General features: G+C 50.4%; 1 protein-coding gene across 1 annotated transcript; it reads left to right on the top strand.

Moving 5' to 3' along the window:
• The first annotated feature begins 7,466 nt into the window (after nt 1-7,466).
• On the top strand, nt 7,467-14,210 carry MLF2 (myeloid leukemia factor 2). Its single transcript, XM_027885213.1, has 9 exons — nt 7,467-7,547; nt 7,711-7,784; nt 9,671-9,797; nt 10,266-10,301; nt 11,699-11,752; nt 12,132-12,257; nt 12,579-12,738; nt 12,827-13,067; nt 13,620-14,210. Exons 2-8 carry the CDS (start codon nt 7,735-7,737, stop codon nt 13,003-13,005), a joined length of 732 nt encoding a protein of 243 aa, XP_027741014.1. The 5' UTR covers nt 7,467-7,547; nt 7,711-7,734; the 3' UTR covers nt 13,006-13,067; nt 13,620-14,210.
• The last annotated feature ends 2,885 nt before the right edge of the window (nt 14,211-17,095 follow it).

A 17,095-nucleotide genomic window follows, 5' to 3' on the forward strand; every position in this document is an offset into this window, starting at 1 on the left:
AGGGACGGAGAGAGCGAGGAGGGGGTCAGCGGCGGGAGCGCGGAGTCCCAGCGGTCGGCGGCGGGATCCCGCCCCGGGGGCCAAAGTACCAGGGTCTCCCGCGGTGGGGGGATCCGCCGGGGCAGGGGATTTATACAGCGGCCGGTGACGAGGGAAGGAGGGACCTGGGGAGGGAGGAGAGAGGGACGGGAGGCGGAGGAGGGAGGGGAGAAGGACGGGCCGCTAGAACAATGTGCGCTCCGCCGCGGCCGCTAGCAGCGGGGGCGCACCGCGGGTCCCCGCCAAGGCGCTGCGCGGCCCCGTCGAGGCCAGGCGAGAGCTCCCTTCCACGCCGAGCCGCGGCACCGACGGGCACTGCCCGGGGAAGGGAAGCCGAACGTTGTGCCCGCGGCACGGCGGGAAACCGCCCGCACAGGCTGGCCGGCTCTCCCCGAAGCACCTGGGGGAGGCGAGGAGCGGCGCTGCGGGGCCGTGTGGGAGGGCAGCGCTGGCGACACGCGGCCTCCTGCCTGGAATTTTCCACTCCAGCTGCCCGCCCGCCCGTCCGCCCTCCCGCTGGAAGCGCTCCCAGCGGCGAGGCTCCTCCTGCCCCTCCCCTCCTCTCCCTCCTGCCCCCCCCTCCCGGCGCTGGGCGCTTTTCCCGCGCTCTGAGCTCGGCAGAGAGTGGGCGGGGCCTCGCGAGTGGAGTGGGTGGGGCATCACGTGGGCGGGGCCTCTGGGCGTTGCGGGAGGGGGGCAGATTAGCGATCGCATTCCCTCCCCCCTCCCCGTCCCCATATTAGGAGGGGCTCGCGGCGAGACGCCTGATTGGGCTATTCAAATGAGCTCTCTGCCTGGCAACAGGTTTCCCATTGGCTGGCGGCGGCCGGCTCGCGGGGGGGGGCGCGCGGCCTTTTGGTGCAGCGGGAGGGGCCGCTGGCACGTGGGGTAGCGGGAAGGCGCGCGAGGGACCGGGCGCCGTGCCGCGCCCGTGGCCCCGGGATGGGGAGTCCCGCCGGGATCGGCTCGGACCCTGCACGGGACCGCCCTCCGCCTTCGGTGGGCGCCGCGGGGACCGGCCGGGCAGCGCACAGCGTGCAACACTGACCCCTGCCGTCCGCCCGCTTCGGAACCCGGGCTGTGGCAGACGCTCTGGTGGGGCCCCACTCCGGGCTGGGAAGGATCTTCGCCCAGCTACGAGTCTCGCTATAGCCAAAGGTCCTTCCTGCAGAACGGCAGGTGGTGGCTTGCAGTTGCAGGGATTTGTTGCTAACACAACAGATGTTCCCGTAGCCGCGCTTCAGACCGTTGTTTATCAGCTTGAGCAGATCGGGATGACTAAATTCCCTTCACCTTCCCCGGAAGGTTTATACTGTCCCACTCTTACTCACAACCACACACATGCACACATGCAGAAAATCTGCATGCGTTTGCAAGCCTACATACAAAACTAAGCATGCACTTGAACACATACGGATGTACACGTGTACATCCGTATTCTCACAGGTACAAGGCAAGGTTATTAATCCATCCGGTTGGAAAATGTATGGAGGCACATGAGTCCTCTTTGTCCTTCAGACACTAACTCTGCCTCTTTGCGAAGTCAGGAGTTAGGAACTGGTGCTGTGAGTTTAGTCGCCTGTGTCTCGGAGCATTTACTAGAAAAAGTGATTGGTATTTGTGGAACAGGGAGGGCACCAAGAACATCTCTCCTGGAGGAAAGTATGAAGGGGATGAGATAAATTATAATCTTTGTGACAGGGAGGTAGGAGGTCCCCACCTTGTCATCTCATCTCTTCCACAGCTACAGCTGCTTCTCTGATGATTTGACTATTCGACATTCTTCCCAGCTGCACAGAGTGCATGGTGCCTGCCCCAAAGAACCAGTCATGTAACTCAGACTTACAGATCTAGACTAGTACAAAAATAAAAGATCATGAAAATGCATGCATTAATTATTTTTTATCCCCCAACTGTTTCAGAAAACCTCTCTGGCCAAATTTTCAAGTCTGTCAGCTATCAGCATTTGAAATCTTGTTTGGTTCAAGTACCCTTCTTTCATCCTTCTCTTCTGCAAGAAGAAAATCCTAATTTCCAGAGCTACACCCAAAAATGGGAGCCAAACAAATTCTCTAAAGTGGCCAAATGTTCCTCTCTGCTTCTGCTTGTCAGGAGACGCATGGCTCATGGCTCTGCTGTTCTCTTCACCAATCCAGGATTTTATCCTTTCCTTTACATGCTCAGCTACTGAAAATGCAAAACTACACCAACATGTACCCGTTGGCAAAGACATTTTCACATTAATGCACAAACAGGCCTTGACACAACATCCTAGAGGGGGAAAAGCAAGGATTATGTTCAGTGATGTCGTCTTGCCCAAAGCTCCATGTTGACATAGATCGCACACCCACAGATGCAAATAGGCAAACACCTGTTTGTGTGAGGAAAGCGTGTTTCCAGCAACTTGTAGAATGAGGCTGTTGGGTCAGCGCTACAAACTGGCCACTGGCCATCTCTCACTTTTTCCCCCAGCACTTGCAGTGGGCAGGCTAACATTGTCCCTTCCACGCTCCCCACCATATCCCCTTTGCAGTCTTTACTTCATCTGCTGCTTCTCGGCATTTGACTCCTACCTATGTCCTTGGTAGCATTCTTCCCATGGCCCTTTCCCTGGCTTCTCTTTGTGACATCCTCTGTCACATGTACAAAATTCATCTTGTATCCCTTCCTTTTGTTTTCCACATCCCATTTTGCCCTGCATGCCTGTGTCAACTATGTTTTTCCCTTTAAATCCAATGTGAAACTCTTCTTCCTGCCTTGTGACCTGCCAGTTTCTGCATTCTGACTCTACTTGCCCTTCAGATCCCGATGGTGAGATTCCCTGGGCTTCTAATGTGAAGCTGCCTCCCTCAGGCCTTGAGGGATCTCTTGACTGTCTCACCTAGCTCTTCTCTACGCCTCTCTATGTCTTCTGCTCCTCCACCTGATCTGTGCCACTCTGCATTTTGCCTGCCAGATCAATCTGCAGCTTTTTTCTGCTCCCCTTTCCCATCTGTGCTTTTCCCTTTGTTGCAAATGCGAGTATACTCATTGGGCGCTCTGCAGATGCCAGTCCTTGTTCAGTATGTTCTGTAGTCTTTGTCTGTAGTTTCTCTGCCTACTCAGCAGAATATATTCCATCCCTTTTGGAGACTTACGTCCTTAGACAAAATGAGGGAGATGCAGAAGTTACACGACAGATCGTTGTGTGGAACAGACACTCCGCGTGTCTGCCTGCAGCCTGGACAACAATGGGAGTGTCATTTGCTCTGTACAAAGTCACAGTTTTGGTGCTGTCTGTGCTTGGTGTTTATGTAGCGTGCCTATGTTTAGGTGCAGTACCTACCTGTTTGTGTACAGAGGGGATGTTTTCCCTCTGTTACGTGCATTTACTTATGTGTGTGTAGAAAGTATGGTCCTTTTCTACTGAGGCATGCACTGAGCTTGCAGGCGTGTGTCATCATACATAAGCACGTGGTTGTGATGTGTTTGGGCTTTCATGCATGGTATGTATTTTTCTGCTTCTGGAATATGCAGGGTGAGTGCACCTAGAAGCAATTATTTATGCATTTTGGTTCAATACTTGGCTAGTCTTGTCACTATTCCATTGGGGGATACGGGAGACAAGGACTTTTCTGTTTGTGTTGAAGGCTGAACTAACTCTCAGCCATTTTCTGAGCAAAAGCAAAACACAGTACTGGGTATTTTAAGAATTATGTTTAGTGAACTAACTCGTAAGTGATTCCAAAACTCCCCCAAACTGTTTGCTGAATAACAAAAGAGCAGAAGGATGTGTATTTGCATTAAATTTTCTTAAATTTACATAAATCCAGAAACAGAGAGTATCTGTCCTTTTGCTTAAAGCAAATTTAGCAAAATCTCAATGTGCAGAGGGAATGCGTTTGAATGCATTTATGTATTTAATCCACACTGTTCATCTTTCTATACTGCGTCCATTAAAAATCCAGGCAGATAATCAGCTTTGTTCTTCTTTCACGATGCGGTATCCTGAAGTTAAGAGGAAATACCCAAGAATTCAACCAGCGGCCAACTTTGCATTGGGAAATGGCTTCCTGAGATGCAGCACATTTAAATAAGCCCTGCAGGAGGGCTGGGAAGCAAGGGTAGGTAGCACAAGGAGAGGAAGCAAGAAGAGTAGAAGGGAGTGATGAGCCTGTCAGAAGACTGGGAAGGGAAGGGATGTTTTCAATTGAGGTTTTTGAGAGCCTCTCTTTGCTAACACAGCACAGATGGAGGTCGTGGTTCTCACTCACAGTGTGACAGACGCACTCTTAACACGAGCAAAATATTCTGAAAGTAATTGCTGCCATGCAACGCAAGCTGCAGCCACCACAAGCTGGCTCTAGCATCCCAAATATGAATTGTCACATTTGAGGTTCAAATCCTAGCTGTCCTTCACTTAGGGTGCCCTTCATCTGAGGTCAGCATTAGTTGTTGGGTGGCAATTACGTAAGAGGCACAGATGAAGAGAACCAACGAGGAAATGGCTGTGAGTAGCTCTGACTTCTGGTAACGAGGATTTCTTTGTCTTGCAGGCGTCCACAGGGGCCCTGGAACATTTGGATGCAATAAGAAGCTGTTTCGCTCTTCCTGGCCCAAATGATCGGTCCCTGGAAGCAGCAGGTAACGAGGCATGATTTTTCACCGTACCCTTTATTTACCTACACCACGTGATACTCAGTTTGCTTTTCAGACGCTTCCGCCGTGGCTGCCCCTCGGCTGTGCCGCTGAGGGCCATGGGGATGCCGGGGGGGCTGCTGGCAGCAGCCAGCGGTAGGCGGGAGAAGGTGGAGTTGAGGGCAGCAGCGCCATTCATCCTGCTTCCATTTTGCCCTTCACTCATCTCCTCCAGGCTGCCTGCTGAGCTCCTTCTCCCTCCCCTTCCCCCATTCCTTGCTGCTTCCAGCACAACCTGGGCAGCTTAAAAAAAAAAAAAGAAAGGAAATGGGAAGACATAATTGTTTTTATTTGTGATGAAAAGAGAAGCAGCCTGAATAGAGAATGTGAGAGGAGCAAGATGGGAGTCTTGTTTTTCATTCACAACCCCACGTTGCTCATTATTCTGACCTAGCAAATGGCCAGCCCCTTGGAGCATGTTAGGCATAACGTGGTGAGTACTATACAGAAACCTCTCCTACAAATAGTGCAGTAACAGCTCCAGCATTCCTCAGAACTGTGGTCTTGTCCACGTTCCAGATAAAAGGTTGCCTTTCCAATTCCTCCTTCCAGGGTTTCACCCAGCATTTGTAACCAGCACAACTCTCTGCAAACCAGGCTCTCTCAAGGTTTGCTGAGCTGGTAATAGGCCTGGTAACGTAGTCTTTGGTACCACGTGTCCGTCAAGTGTAAGGACTTTCTGTGAGGCTGCAGAAATACCCAGCGAGACTCACAGCCTCAGCCCCCAGTCTCACAAACTCAGCACTTGAGGTTGCAGGCCACTTGCAGAGGAGCAGCATAAGGGACAGAAAAAGGATCTGCAAAGAAGTATTTGTTCCAAACTCCTTTCTGTTCCTTTCCTATCTCTGTCTTTGGAAGGCAGCAATGCCTGACTTACTATTTGGAAAATAGTAAGGGAACTTTGAGGGAGTCCTACCATCTCTAGGACATTGCAGGAGTAGGAGGATCAGTGGTATCTGGGGGACAGCAAGTCATTTTATCCTAGATCTGGGGTAAAGAAGAAGGAAATAAGGAAGAAAAAAGCCCAAACAGATGTTTACATTCATGCTCTTTACCTGTCTTTGAATCCTGACACTTGAGGTCAAGTCCACACTCCTGTCTAACACCAAGAGAGCCTCAGAGCAAAAATAAAACTCACCAGACAGGAAAGGTTTTCCAGACTGGAAATCTCTGAAGGATGATTCAGGGCTGCAGAAGCAGCATCAGAGAGGCTGAGATGGCACTAGCAGAGGGTCTATGTGAACTTCAGTGCTCACAGATGAGCTCTAAGCTGGTGACAGGAGGATGTTTCAGCAGCTCACATGTGAACAGCCTCCCTAAGGAGCACTGCCTAAGGACTTTGGCCCTGCTTAGACCATGCCCTGCCCATAGGACTTGTGTCCACCTCACAGTCCTGCACCACTGTGCTGTCTGCAGCTTCCATGATGTGGACATTGGTTTCAGCCAATCACCAAAATACAGCAGGGGATTTCTGAAGAGCCTTCTGCATACGCAGACGTGAGCCTCCAGCAAGAGGTCTTCTTTGCGGACACCACGTAGTTTCAAGACTTGCTGTAGCAAGAAGTATTGCCAAGCCCTCTATGCATTCCACCATGTGAAGCACGATACTGGATCATTTTTTCTCTGTCAGACTCCGAAATCCAAGGACATGGCTCCTGCCACAACTCAGGAGGTCGATTTCTCAACCACATCTTGCAACCTGCTATTTCCAGTCCTCTGGCACAGGTTCAGTCTGGCTCCTGCACATAGTGGGCCGGATGCGACAGTCAGCAGAAGCACCACTAAGGAAGTGAGCCCTGGGCTGGAGCTGGGATGAGTCAGTCTGGTCTCTTCCCTGTAATCCAGTGGAGCTGGTGATAGCTCAAGGCAACCAGCATTCCCCAGGGATGGTGACAGGGGTGTCACCCTCCCCCGTGATTTGTGGAGATTCCCCACTACTGCTGTAGGTGCCACACACCAAGTACCTGCACTTCGTCTGTGGTTCCCAGTGGCTGTCCAGGGACAGTGGTGACCCACAGCTGGCTTACAAAGTACCCTCTTTGCTTCTGCCAGGCAGAGCACTGGTGTGTGTGCACTGTCTGTGCTCTCAGCACAGGGAAGCAGCTCCATCGGTGCCTCCCACACGCCCACGCCACAGAGGAAGCCTGGGATGAGTGCTGACCCTGCAGCGGCCGGGCATTGCTGCCAACTCTGGCCAGGAACCAACTGGCCCCCAGCCACTGGGGTTATCACAGAATCACAGAATATTCTGAGTTGGAAGGGACCCACAAGGATCATCGTGTGCAACTCCTGGCCCCGCACAGGACATCCCCAAGAATCACACCACGTGTCTGAGAGCACTGTCCAAACTATTCTTGAGCTCTGTCAGGTTTGGTGCTGTGGCCGCTTCCCTGGGGAGCCTGTTCCAGTGTGCAACCACCCTCTAGGTGACGAATTTTCTAATATCCAACCAAAACCTCCCCTGACACAATTTCAGGTCACGCCCTGTCACTGGTCGCCGGAGAGATCAGAGCCAGCCCCTGAGCCTCCGCCGGTGCGGCAGCTGCGTGCAGCGATGAGGCCTCCCTGAGGCCCCTCTGTTCCCGTTCCACCCTCACGGTCCCTGCCGGGCGCTGCCCGGAGCGGGCCGGGGGCGCTCCCCGCGGGGGCCGCCAGGGGGCGCCGTGCCGCGCGGCCCCTCTTCGCCCGCGCCCTCCCCCGGGACGGGCGCGCATGCGCAGTGCGGGCGCGGCGGGGGCAGCGGTGCGGTCCGCGATGGGCGCGGAGGCGTGAGCGGCCCCAGCGGCTCCGGGAGCGCCCACCGGGAGCGCCGCGCCCGCCACCACCGCCAGGCACGGCAGGGCCGGGCAGGGCAGGGCAGGGCAGGGCGCGGGGGCGGGGGGATCGCTGCCGTCACCTGCCCGGGATGGCGGCGGGGCGGGGGGGCCGGTCCCGCCGCTCCGCCCCTCCCCGCCCTCGGCTCCGGCCGTGCTCACCGCCCTCTCCCCTCCGCAGAGGCCGCCCCCGAGCGAGGGAAGCATGTTCCGGCTGATGAGGGATGGCGAGCCTGAGGACCCCATGTTTGCCATGTGAGTCGGGCAGGGCATCCTCCGGATGGGGGTGGGGGGAAGCGGCGGGAGGGGGGATGCGGGATCCTGCCCGGGATCGGCGCGGGGGCAGATGCGCGCTCCCCCCGCGTCCGGACAGGCGGGCAGAGGCCTTGCCGGGCTGCGGCGGAGCTGTCTGGGGACAAACACAAACATCCTCCCAGGGGGCAGCGCGAGGAATAACCTGGTTCGCGCTGGTCCCGTTTCCGTGATATTGGAGCGTGGTCTTGGAGGGAAGCATAATAAAGTAGGCCAAAAGGCATCGCAGCTGTCTGAGAGGAGGAGAGGGCTGGAATAGCTAATCTGCTTCTTTGCGCAAGGATTCCTTTTTCTTATGCAAAGTAGGGTTGCAGTTCGGTAGATAAAATCTGCTGTTCCATCCAATGTTTGTTGCTGCTGTGCACAGGAACTCATTAATGGAGCTGGTGGAGACTGCTGAAGCAGTTGTCAAGTTGTGAGGAACAAAGTAAAGAGAAGCCAACGGGCAGTTTTGAAACACTAGTATTGAAATCTAACAAAGGTCCCAAGAACTCTTCCTGGGATTCCTTTTACTGAATGTTTTTGTTTCTGTCCACAGTCCAGAAATTGGATGCTATTGATAAATTTTGGCAGTGACACTAAGTTGGCAGTCCTTGCCAAAGCGGATAAGGAATAGACTGTTAACACAGGAAGAATTTGATTCTGTTAAGCACTGCACTACTAGAAATTTTGTGAAATTAACATATTTAGAAGAGTAGTCAATTTTTTGCTGATAGAATTGGTAATAAGCAATAATTTTATCAGCTGTGAGCAAATTAGCAGGAGAGGAAACCTTGATGTCCCAGTTAGTCACAGGATGACTGTGTTCCTCTCATTGATGTGGCAGGTATGAGTCTAGATTTTATTATGGGGAGCACTTCCAGGAGAGACAGAAAAGTATGGGTTTGTAGTAGGTGCTTTTGTGATCTCAGGGACAGTCTCTGCTGTTGGTGTTATTAATGCTCAAGAGGGATAATTGCAGACTATGAGATGTGCAGGAAAAAAAGCTATGGTACTTCCCAGAAGTTTTTTAATGTGGCCACTGTAATCTGTGACTGTTTTTCCTTACCCTCCTCTTCCTCTTGCTTCTCTGGCATGTGTGAATGTGTGCAGCCCTCAAAAGTGGAGGCTGCAAAAGAAGGGAAAACCAGTTAGGCACCCCAGTTATTGATCCCTTTCCTTCTCAAATCTGCAAAAGCTGTATGTGATCTCAACCCCTTGACCAGGTGTTGAGATGATTTGTGGGGGCACAGGGGTGTCAGGCCATACAGTCCATTCTGGAGGTTTCAGTCTTGCATTGGAGTGTTTTTGTGCGTGTGTGTTGGAGGGGTGAGAAGACAATATATAGGATCTCATGCTCTCTTTGCAGTCGGGAGAGTCTTCGTGCAGCTCCCTGCAAAATGAAGAACTGTCCTTTTAGAAGGGTTTGACTGTTTTGCAGAGCTCTTAACGTAGAGGGTTTTTTTGGCACAAGAGGAAAGGACTGTGAAACGGTGGCAGGTCTGAGAAGTGGCCTTCGTTTGTTAGAGCAGTGAGGTTTTGGAATAGCCTTGGTCATGTTTGACTCCACAAAGCAGTACAGGAAGCAGAACACCAGCCTACTTCTGAGCAGACAGCAATTAGTACCTGAGAAGGCTTCTGTGGTATAATACCTTCTATTACAAGAAATGAGATGGGATTCAGAAGTCCCTTCCAGCCCCAAGGATCACCATGCACAACAACAAATTCTCAGGATTCTCCACTTTCAGCCTGGAAAGGAATGTATAGTTTTGTTAGAAAAACTTGCAGTCATAAGGGCTGGATTATATGGGGCTTTGTCCTCACCATTGTTCTCTCAACCCTTCCAAAAGGGATCCTTTTGCCATCCACCGACAGCACATGAACCGCATGCTCTCTGGAAGTTTCGGGTTCGGCCCACTCCTTGGCATCACTGATGGGACCACGCCAGGGGCTCGCCAGGCTGGCCGCAGGATGCAGGTAAAAGGGGGACTGGGTACAGCGTAGAACTTCTGGAACTGCCTTGTTAGCTTCCGTCTCCCACTGTTCCTGGGCCGGGCACGCCCCTCGCCTTCACGTGGATGGTGGGTGCAGCACTGATCTTTAAAGCAGTGGTGCTCTGGTCCTTCTCTTTGCTCCACGGGCGTTAATATGTTGAACGCAACTGCATTCTAGGCTGGATGGGAGGAAGGGAATAAATATGTTATTTCTAAAGGATGTGAATTAATGTAACTGGGAGAAATTTAGGAGCATTACCTCATGCCTGGTTTGTTGGGGGTGATATGATATGATTTGGAGCACCACGAGTCCATAGAGCACTGTCTTGATCTGCTTGTGGAGCCCGAGTGTTCCCAGTTCCGTTTCTGAGGATTAGTGTGTTCTGATGAGGATCTAGTGTTTGGCTGTTGCAAAGTCATTCTCTGTTCTGCTTTTCTGTTGTCCTGGCAGGCAGGAGCTGTTTCACCCTTTGGGATGCTCGGCATGGTAAGTTTTCTGGTTTTCTGGGTCAAATTAGAGGTTTTCCAAGTAGTGGCTGGATACTGAGATTCATCAGTACAGTGTGCAACCAGTACTAAAATGTAGCAATCTGAGCACAACCACGTAGCGAGGTCTGAGCAGACCAGGATGAGCTCTAGATTTATAGTAAATGGAATACAGAAGAGGGTATTGAACTGAAACTGGAAGCATCTGGTTTCTCTTGGATCTGTCATTGAGTTGCTTTATGACTTCAGACCTTTACCTTGTTTCCCTCTAATGTTTTAATCTTGTCCACAAGCTGTTTTAGAGGAGAGATTCTAACTCTGTTTATATGGGAAGTTGTATTTGCACCTTGACCAGAGAAAACCCATAAAGCTGTTATAGCACAGTATTTCATGGGAATTGGGACAGTTAATATCCGGGAAGAGCAGGAGGTCCCTTAATAACCTCATATGTCTGAAAAAAAGCTGCAGATCTGTTTGGAGGTAATGGAGGAACTGTGAGGATGCGAGTAAAGGACTTGTCCATCAGTAGGTGGAGGTGGTTATTGCAGCTCTTTTGCCAGTGGTGGCTGATGGAGAAGCCAACAGAATAGTTCAGTTGAACAGGACTGGAATGAGAATGGCTGTGTGTACGTGAGAACACCATGCTTGGAGCCTGCTGATCTCTCTCGTCTACTAAAATAATACAGTGGAAATAGCTTATTCCAGCTCCAGCAGCTTTAGCTGTCTTACACTGCAGAATTGCCTTAATGAAAGAGACTTCCGCATCCTGGAATTTTTGTAGCTCAGAGAAGGATTAATAAGACTGCAAACAGATCAAAGCATAATAACATTGCATGTGAGTACTGCTCTGCTGGAAATGAGAACAAGAGGCTACTCGAGGAAACAAAAAAATAGAAATCAGCAAGTTTGAAGTGACATCGTAATTTTGTTTACATATTGCGCAATTAACCCGTGAGACCTGCTGGCCCAGTGTGTTACTGCAGCCTTCAGGTTTACAGGATGGAAAAGGCAGGTGTTTGTAGGGAAAATAAGCAAATTGTTGTTATGCTAGAAAGAATACAGTCAGCGGAAACTTCCTTAACATCATTGTTAGTGCCCATAACGAGATTTCTTCTCTTAACTCTGCTGAGTAGCTGGACTCATAAACCCTAGTGCATTGGTAGTTGGATCCAAACTAAAAAAGCAGCCTTTGCCAGAACACTTGGGCAATGCAACCTGACAGAATGGAGAGAACAGCAATCTCAAATTCTGGGGACTTTTTTCTGTAGTACTGAAAAAAGGGAGAAAGAACAAGGTTCTTGTTCTTAGGTTTTTGTCCCTTGGAGGTAGTTTTGTTGTTCTTTCCCCATGTCTCTTTCCAAACTAACTACTCTTGTCTTCTCTGTTGCTTTTTATCAGGCAGGTGGCTTTATAGATATGTTTGGGATGATGAACGACATGATTGGCAACATGGTAAGAACCCTCCATAAACCCTCTATATTGAAGGGAGTAATGAGGGTGCTCGTTCCACCCCCTCTAATGTCTCCCATCTTACTGTGCTGCTTGGTATGGGCTGTGCCCCAGCTGTCAAGGTGGCAGAGGCTGTAAGCTTTGCTTCATTGCTGGGACTGTGACAGAGAGCTTGTTCCTGAGTGCAGGAAGAGGAGAGGGGTGAGGAAGGAAGTGTGGGAGTAGACTTGTTTAGAAAGAAACAAGTATTAATTTAACAAGAAGATGTATTCTCCAGAAAAGTGGACCCATGGGGATTATATTCTTCCTGTAGTAATTTCTTCCTACTTCCTACAGAGAGAATTAACCGCCATCTCTTTTTCCCTTCCATTCCTTCTTGCAGGAGCATATGACGAGTGGTGCTAACTGCCAGACATTTACCTCCTCAACTGTCATCTCCTATTCCAACCTGGGTGATGGGCCCAAGGTCTATCAGGAGACCTCAGAGATGCGTTCAGCACCCGGTGGGGTAAGGAGGAGGCTGCTCGCTTTGCTCTGGGTGGGTGGGCTTTGTTTAATGCCTTCTGTGGGTGGCCACCCACAGCACTTTGGCTTAACAGGCAGTTGCAGCTCAAGGAGCACATTGTGGCTCTTGTGACTCACTGAACCATGCTGAAGGCTGCTGGGAGGGGATGGGAATGCATTTTTCCGTCTTCATTGTGTTGTGTTTGGCGTGCTGGGAGTGGTGGCAGTGCAAGGTGGCTGAAATACTGCATGCAGGAATCAGGGTGCTGTATGGGGCTGGGAGAACAAAGGAAAGTGTTGATTCTACATGGGAATCTGCCCCCAGATCCGTGAGACTAGACGAACTGTAAGGGACTCAGACAGTGGCCTGGAACAAATGTCGATTGGACACCACATCAGGGAGAGGGCCCACATCATGCAGCGGTCCCGGAACCATCGCACGGGTGACCAGGAGGAGAGGCAGGACTACATCAACATGGATGAAAGTGAGCAGTGCCCATGTCCTCCTCCCAGCAAAGCCAGGTGCTGCTTCCCCAGCTCCTCCCCATCTGCGCTTGTTCTTTCCCTATACAGGCGACGCAGCCGCGTTTGACGATGAGTGGAGGCGAGAGACATCCCGCTTCCGGCCGCAGCGGGGGCTGGATTACCGGCGTCACGAAGGCGGTGGTGGCCGTCGGGCTGAAGGGACTCGTCTCGCCATCCAGGGCCCTGAGGATTCTCCTTCCAGACAGTCCCGTCGGTATGACTGGTGAACTCAGAGCAGACCTTGTGGGGGGTGCAGCGTGGCCACCCCCAAATCTACCTGCGGGCTCTTGTAAGTCTTAACAAGCTTTTATTCCTCATCTCCCACGGCATGGTTGCCTCTTAGGCATAGGATTTCTTTTTGTTTGCCCCAGTTTTACATAATTTTGAGGTTTCGGTTGGAAATGGGTTTTTCCACTTGGAGAGAGCAGGGGAAGATGTGAATTTTGAGAAACTACTGTGCTGAATGGGAAGATGGAAGCTGTTCAAGTTAGCTTTGTCATCAACAAAAGATGTGTGGCATCAGCCTTAACTGATGGTTCAAATTGTATGACATGATGTGGGATTGCAATCTGTGGAGTGTTTATACCATCATTTTATAGAACTTATAGAACATAGAAACTGTTTGCTGTCCATCCAGATTGAAATACAAGTAAGTGCTGATGTCTGCTCTCGTATGTTTTGAATAGGGCTCACTAGGATGTGATCTAGTGCTTGAAAAGGGACATTTTCCCCTTTTTTTGATGTCTAGACATCAGGTTTAAACACGTCTTTTTCTGTCTTCTGTTCTGCTTTCGAAACACCACTTAACTCTTTTTATGTTTTCTCTTTCCCTTCCTCCCAGGTACAGACAGTGAAACTCTGAAGCCCCTTCAAAGCACCTCTTGGACCCTCTTCAAATTTAGTATTAACCTCCCTCCCACTTCAGAATTGAAACAAAGCAACTAATCTTCTGCATTGCTCTTTTTCGCCCCATTTGGGTGCTGCAGTGGGGCATGGGGAATCTCACTGATGTGCAAGGAACACATTAATTGCCCATTCCCTTTCTGCTGTCCCATGGCTCTGTTCTTTCTGCCGGTAGTGGTGGGCATGAGGAGCTGCCACTTTGCCTCTTCCATCCTTTACACTCTTTCTGTGCTGGGTTGGGCTGGCTCTGAAGTTTGTGTTTAGTCCCCTGTGAAAGGAATATGAGGGAATTCTGCTAGAACCCTGTCAGTCCCCTCACCAGGACAGAGGCTTGGATTCCCCTCCTGCTCCTTGGTGCATCTATGGAGAAGCAGAGAAGGATGTGTGCGTTAGAGAAGGGAGGAGCAGAACAAAAGCTGGATCAGCCTGTGGGCCCCCCCTGACCCCTCTTCAATCAGCTCCCCCACTTTTTTAATTTGTGAAACTTGTAACTAGATGTTTACTGAATAAAGAAACAAACTGTAAAGAATTGTTGGAGCAGTCTTTACCTTCAGCTGACCTAATTGTGCCTGCTGTGGAATTAAGTAACCTCTTCCACATCCTTGGGAAATTGCTGAGAAAAGACTTGATGTTTAAAGTTTTGTTTTCTTACAGAAAATAGCCTTACATCCTTCCCATATAGTCACACAGTGAGATGATGCTCAACATGGAGAGAAGGCCCAAGAAACCACAGTTTGCAAAAAAATACCCTTTAATTGCTGTAATTTTGCTGAGCACTCAAGGGAAATTGGTTGGTCTTTCTTGCTGCCTGGTCATCTGTGCAGCCCTGAATTGGGACTCGGGTTCCTGCACCGCCGGGGAATATTTCCATTATTTTCTTATTATTTCACTGCAACTGAGGCTGATGTTACGAATGACCTTTTCTTAACTTCTTCAGTATTAGGTGAAACTTGAGAGGCATTAGGAATACAGGACTAGGGAAGATCTCCAGGCTTCCTGGCCAGTTTCCTCTTCTGGCACTCACCTTTACATAAACCTTTTCATCAGCTTATTTGGAATAGAGGGCAAGAAATGATGCATGGCTTACACTTGGAAGTGATGTGCCAGAATCTTACTCTGTATCCCCATGTTGTATGTGTGGGCACTAACAGAGAGGCGGGCACATGCCAGGGGACTGACTGTCTTGCTCAGAAAAAAGGATGCAGAATCCACCCTCTGAAAGCTTAGGGCCGAGTTTGCACATATTCTACCCTGCAAGGAAGCGCAGGGCAGAACCTTTACTGGTGGCAGATTCTGCCCCAACTTCCCTGTGCTGTTTTGTCCCATGAAAATCCCCGTAGGAGTCATAGAATCATAGAATGGTTTTGGTTGGGAGGAATCTTAAAGATCATCTTGTTCCAACCCCCTGCCATGGGCAGGGAGACCTTCCACTAGATGAGGTTTCTCTGGGCAATCTGTTCCAGTGCCTCAACACCCTCACAGTAAAGAATTTCTTCCCAATCTAAGCCTGCCCTCCTTCAGGTTAAGGCTGTTTCCCCTTGCCCCGTCACTACATGCCCATGTAAGAAGTCTCCAGTTTTCAGTCCTGGTCTCAAGGTGATAACTCCACATCCAAGTGCAGTTGGAGAGGTCTGTAGCACCTGCAAGAGTGAAAGGAAGTAAATACAGGGTTGGGGGGAGTAAGGCTGCTGCCTCTGAAAGTGGACTGACTTTCTGGAGGTGGCGTAGTCAAGGCAGGTCCTGTGAAGAGAGCAAGGCCAAAAGAGGAGCCATACAGAAAAAAAATCAGGGTTTGGGAGAGGTTTTGTGGAAGACAAGTCATCTTGGGGTTGTCAGACTGTGAAAGAAGAAACTGGAACAGCAGCCCTCATCTCTGGTAGTCTTGAGCCAATGCAAGAAGCAGCACCTGATGTTTTGATCCAGCGAAGAACCAGCTGAGCTCAGAAAGGTAGTGGTATGGGTAGTGGTAACCAGCTGTGAGGGCCAGGCCAGTCTTTGAGGCAAAGTCTGAGAGAATAGAGAGGTGGGCATAGTGGTGGTGAGGATTAACAATCACCTTTAGTTGTGAGGATCCGTTCCTCTTTGGGCGTGGATTTCCTAATCTTGACCTAATCCCAAATCCTTTTATCTGGATTCAGTCTCCACACCCTGTTGGGTGCTGTCTTGCCCCTGGATTTAGGGCCCTTGCATGCTCTTCCACTCTGCAGTGGGAGGGTGTTTTGCCTGGCTGCCTGAGCCTTGCTAACTGCTGTGCAGTGATTTACAAGATGCTGGCCTTCTCCAGGTGTGACAAGGCTCTGGTGGTCTAAGGAAAAGAAGTTCAGGGACAGGAGGACCTTGTGTTAAGACAGGAGATCAGGAAAGAGTTTTAGAGATCCCAAACCCAAAAGTATGGGAATTATATTGGTAGGGTGACCTCTTTGCTTGTCCTGCAGCTGACACAGTACATTAACTTCAGACTTTGGAGAGCAGGAGCTTTTTTTTCCCGAAAAAGGGAACCTCCCTTGATTCTTCCAGTCCTGGGAGGTCCTTCTTCATCTGCTGCTCTGGCTTCTGCTGAGGAAATGGCCTCAGCTGCCCCAGGCTGGCATTGATCTGGTCATGGTGGTACTTTTGGTTTAGAGACTTCTGAGAGGAGGAGAGAATGTGAAGGAGAAAGGGGGCAGAGCTGGACTCCAGTGGGTGTAATATGCACTGGCACTGGCGCCTTTTCCTGAGTGACTGCAAGTTGTGCTCGGGGCTCTTCCTTTTGCCGGTACCCTGGTTTGATGAAAATTCCCTAGCTGATTGCTGATATAGTGTATTAATCCAACAGATGCATGCAGAGAATTCCACAACAAATGATCTGCTCCTCTTCCTCTGTCTTTAGACAAGCCGTGAGGAGCTCCACATTGTTGTAAGCAGGTGCCAGAGTCTGTATGTGCAGCAGCGCTCCAGCTGAGCTGCCTGAAAACAAGGAATACCCTTGCAATCAGCAAGCTCACTCATTACACCACTCTGCTAACACTGGTGTTTAGGCCAGACCTACATCAGGGTAATTTTCTTCTGTTAGTTACATTTTTAAGTGAAATAGTTTCCCATTAAAAGTAGTCCATTTACTGTATTGGGGTGAAGGGAAGGCTGGGATGATTCTTCTCACAGTTCTGAAATGTCTGACAGCTGTTCCAGCAGGATGGAGATGGAGGTTGGATGTTCCCAATATGAAAATCAAACTGTTTATTTCAGATGCACAGGCTGTGGTTCCAAGTCATCTTTATCTACCCAGTGGAGACAAAATCCCTTCTAGCTCCTTCTCCCACAGCTGTTGCTTTCAAATTGAACCAGCTGAAGCACCAAATCAATGCAGTTCAGTGGTACTTCTTGGATCTTCCTAAGGAGCAAGTAGGGCACCTGAAGTGAGACACAGGGGCCTGC

Source organism: Empidonax traillii, unplaced genomic scaffold (genome assembly GCF_003031625.1).
Source record: "Empidonax traillii isolate 1590-97213 ecotype Southwest subspecies unplaced genomic scaffold, ASM303162v1 scaffold163:size1593379, whole genome shotgun sequence".
Classification (NCBI taxonomy): domain Eukaryota; kingdom Metazoa; phylum Chordata; class Aves; order Passeriformes; family Tyrannidae; genus Empidonax; species Empidonax traillii.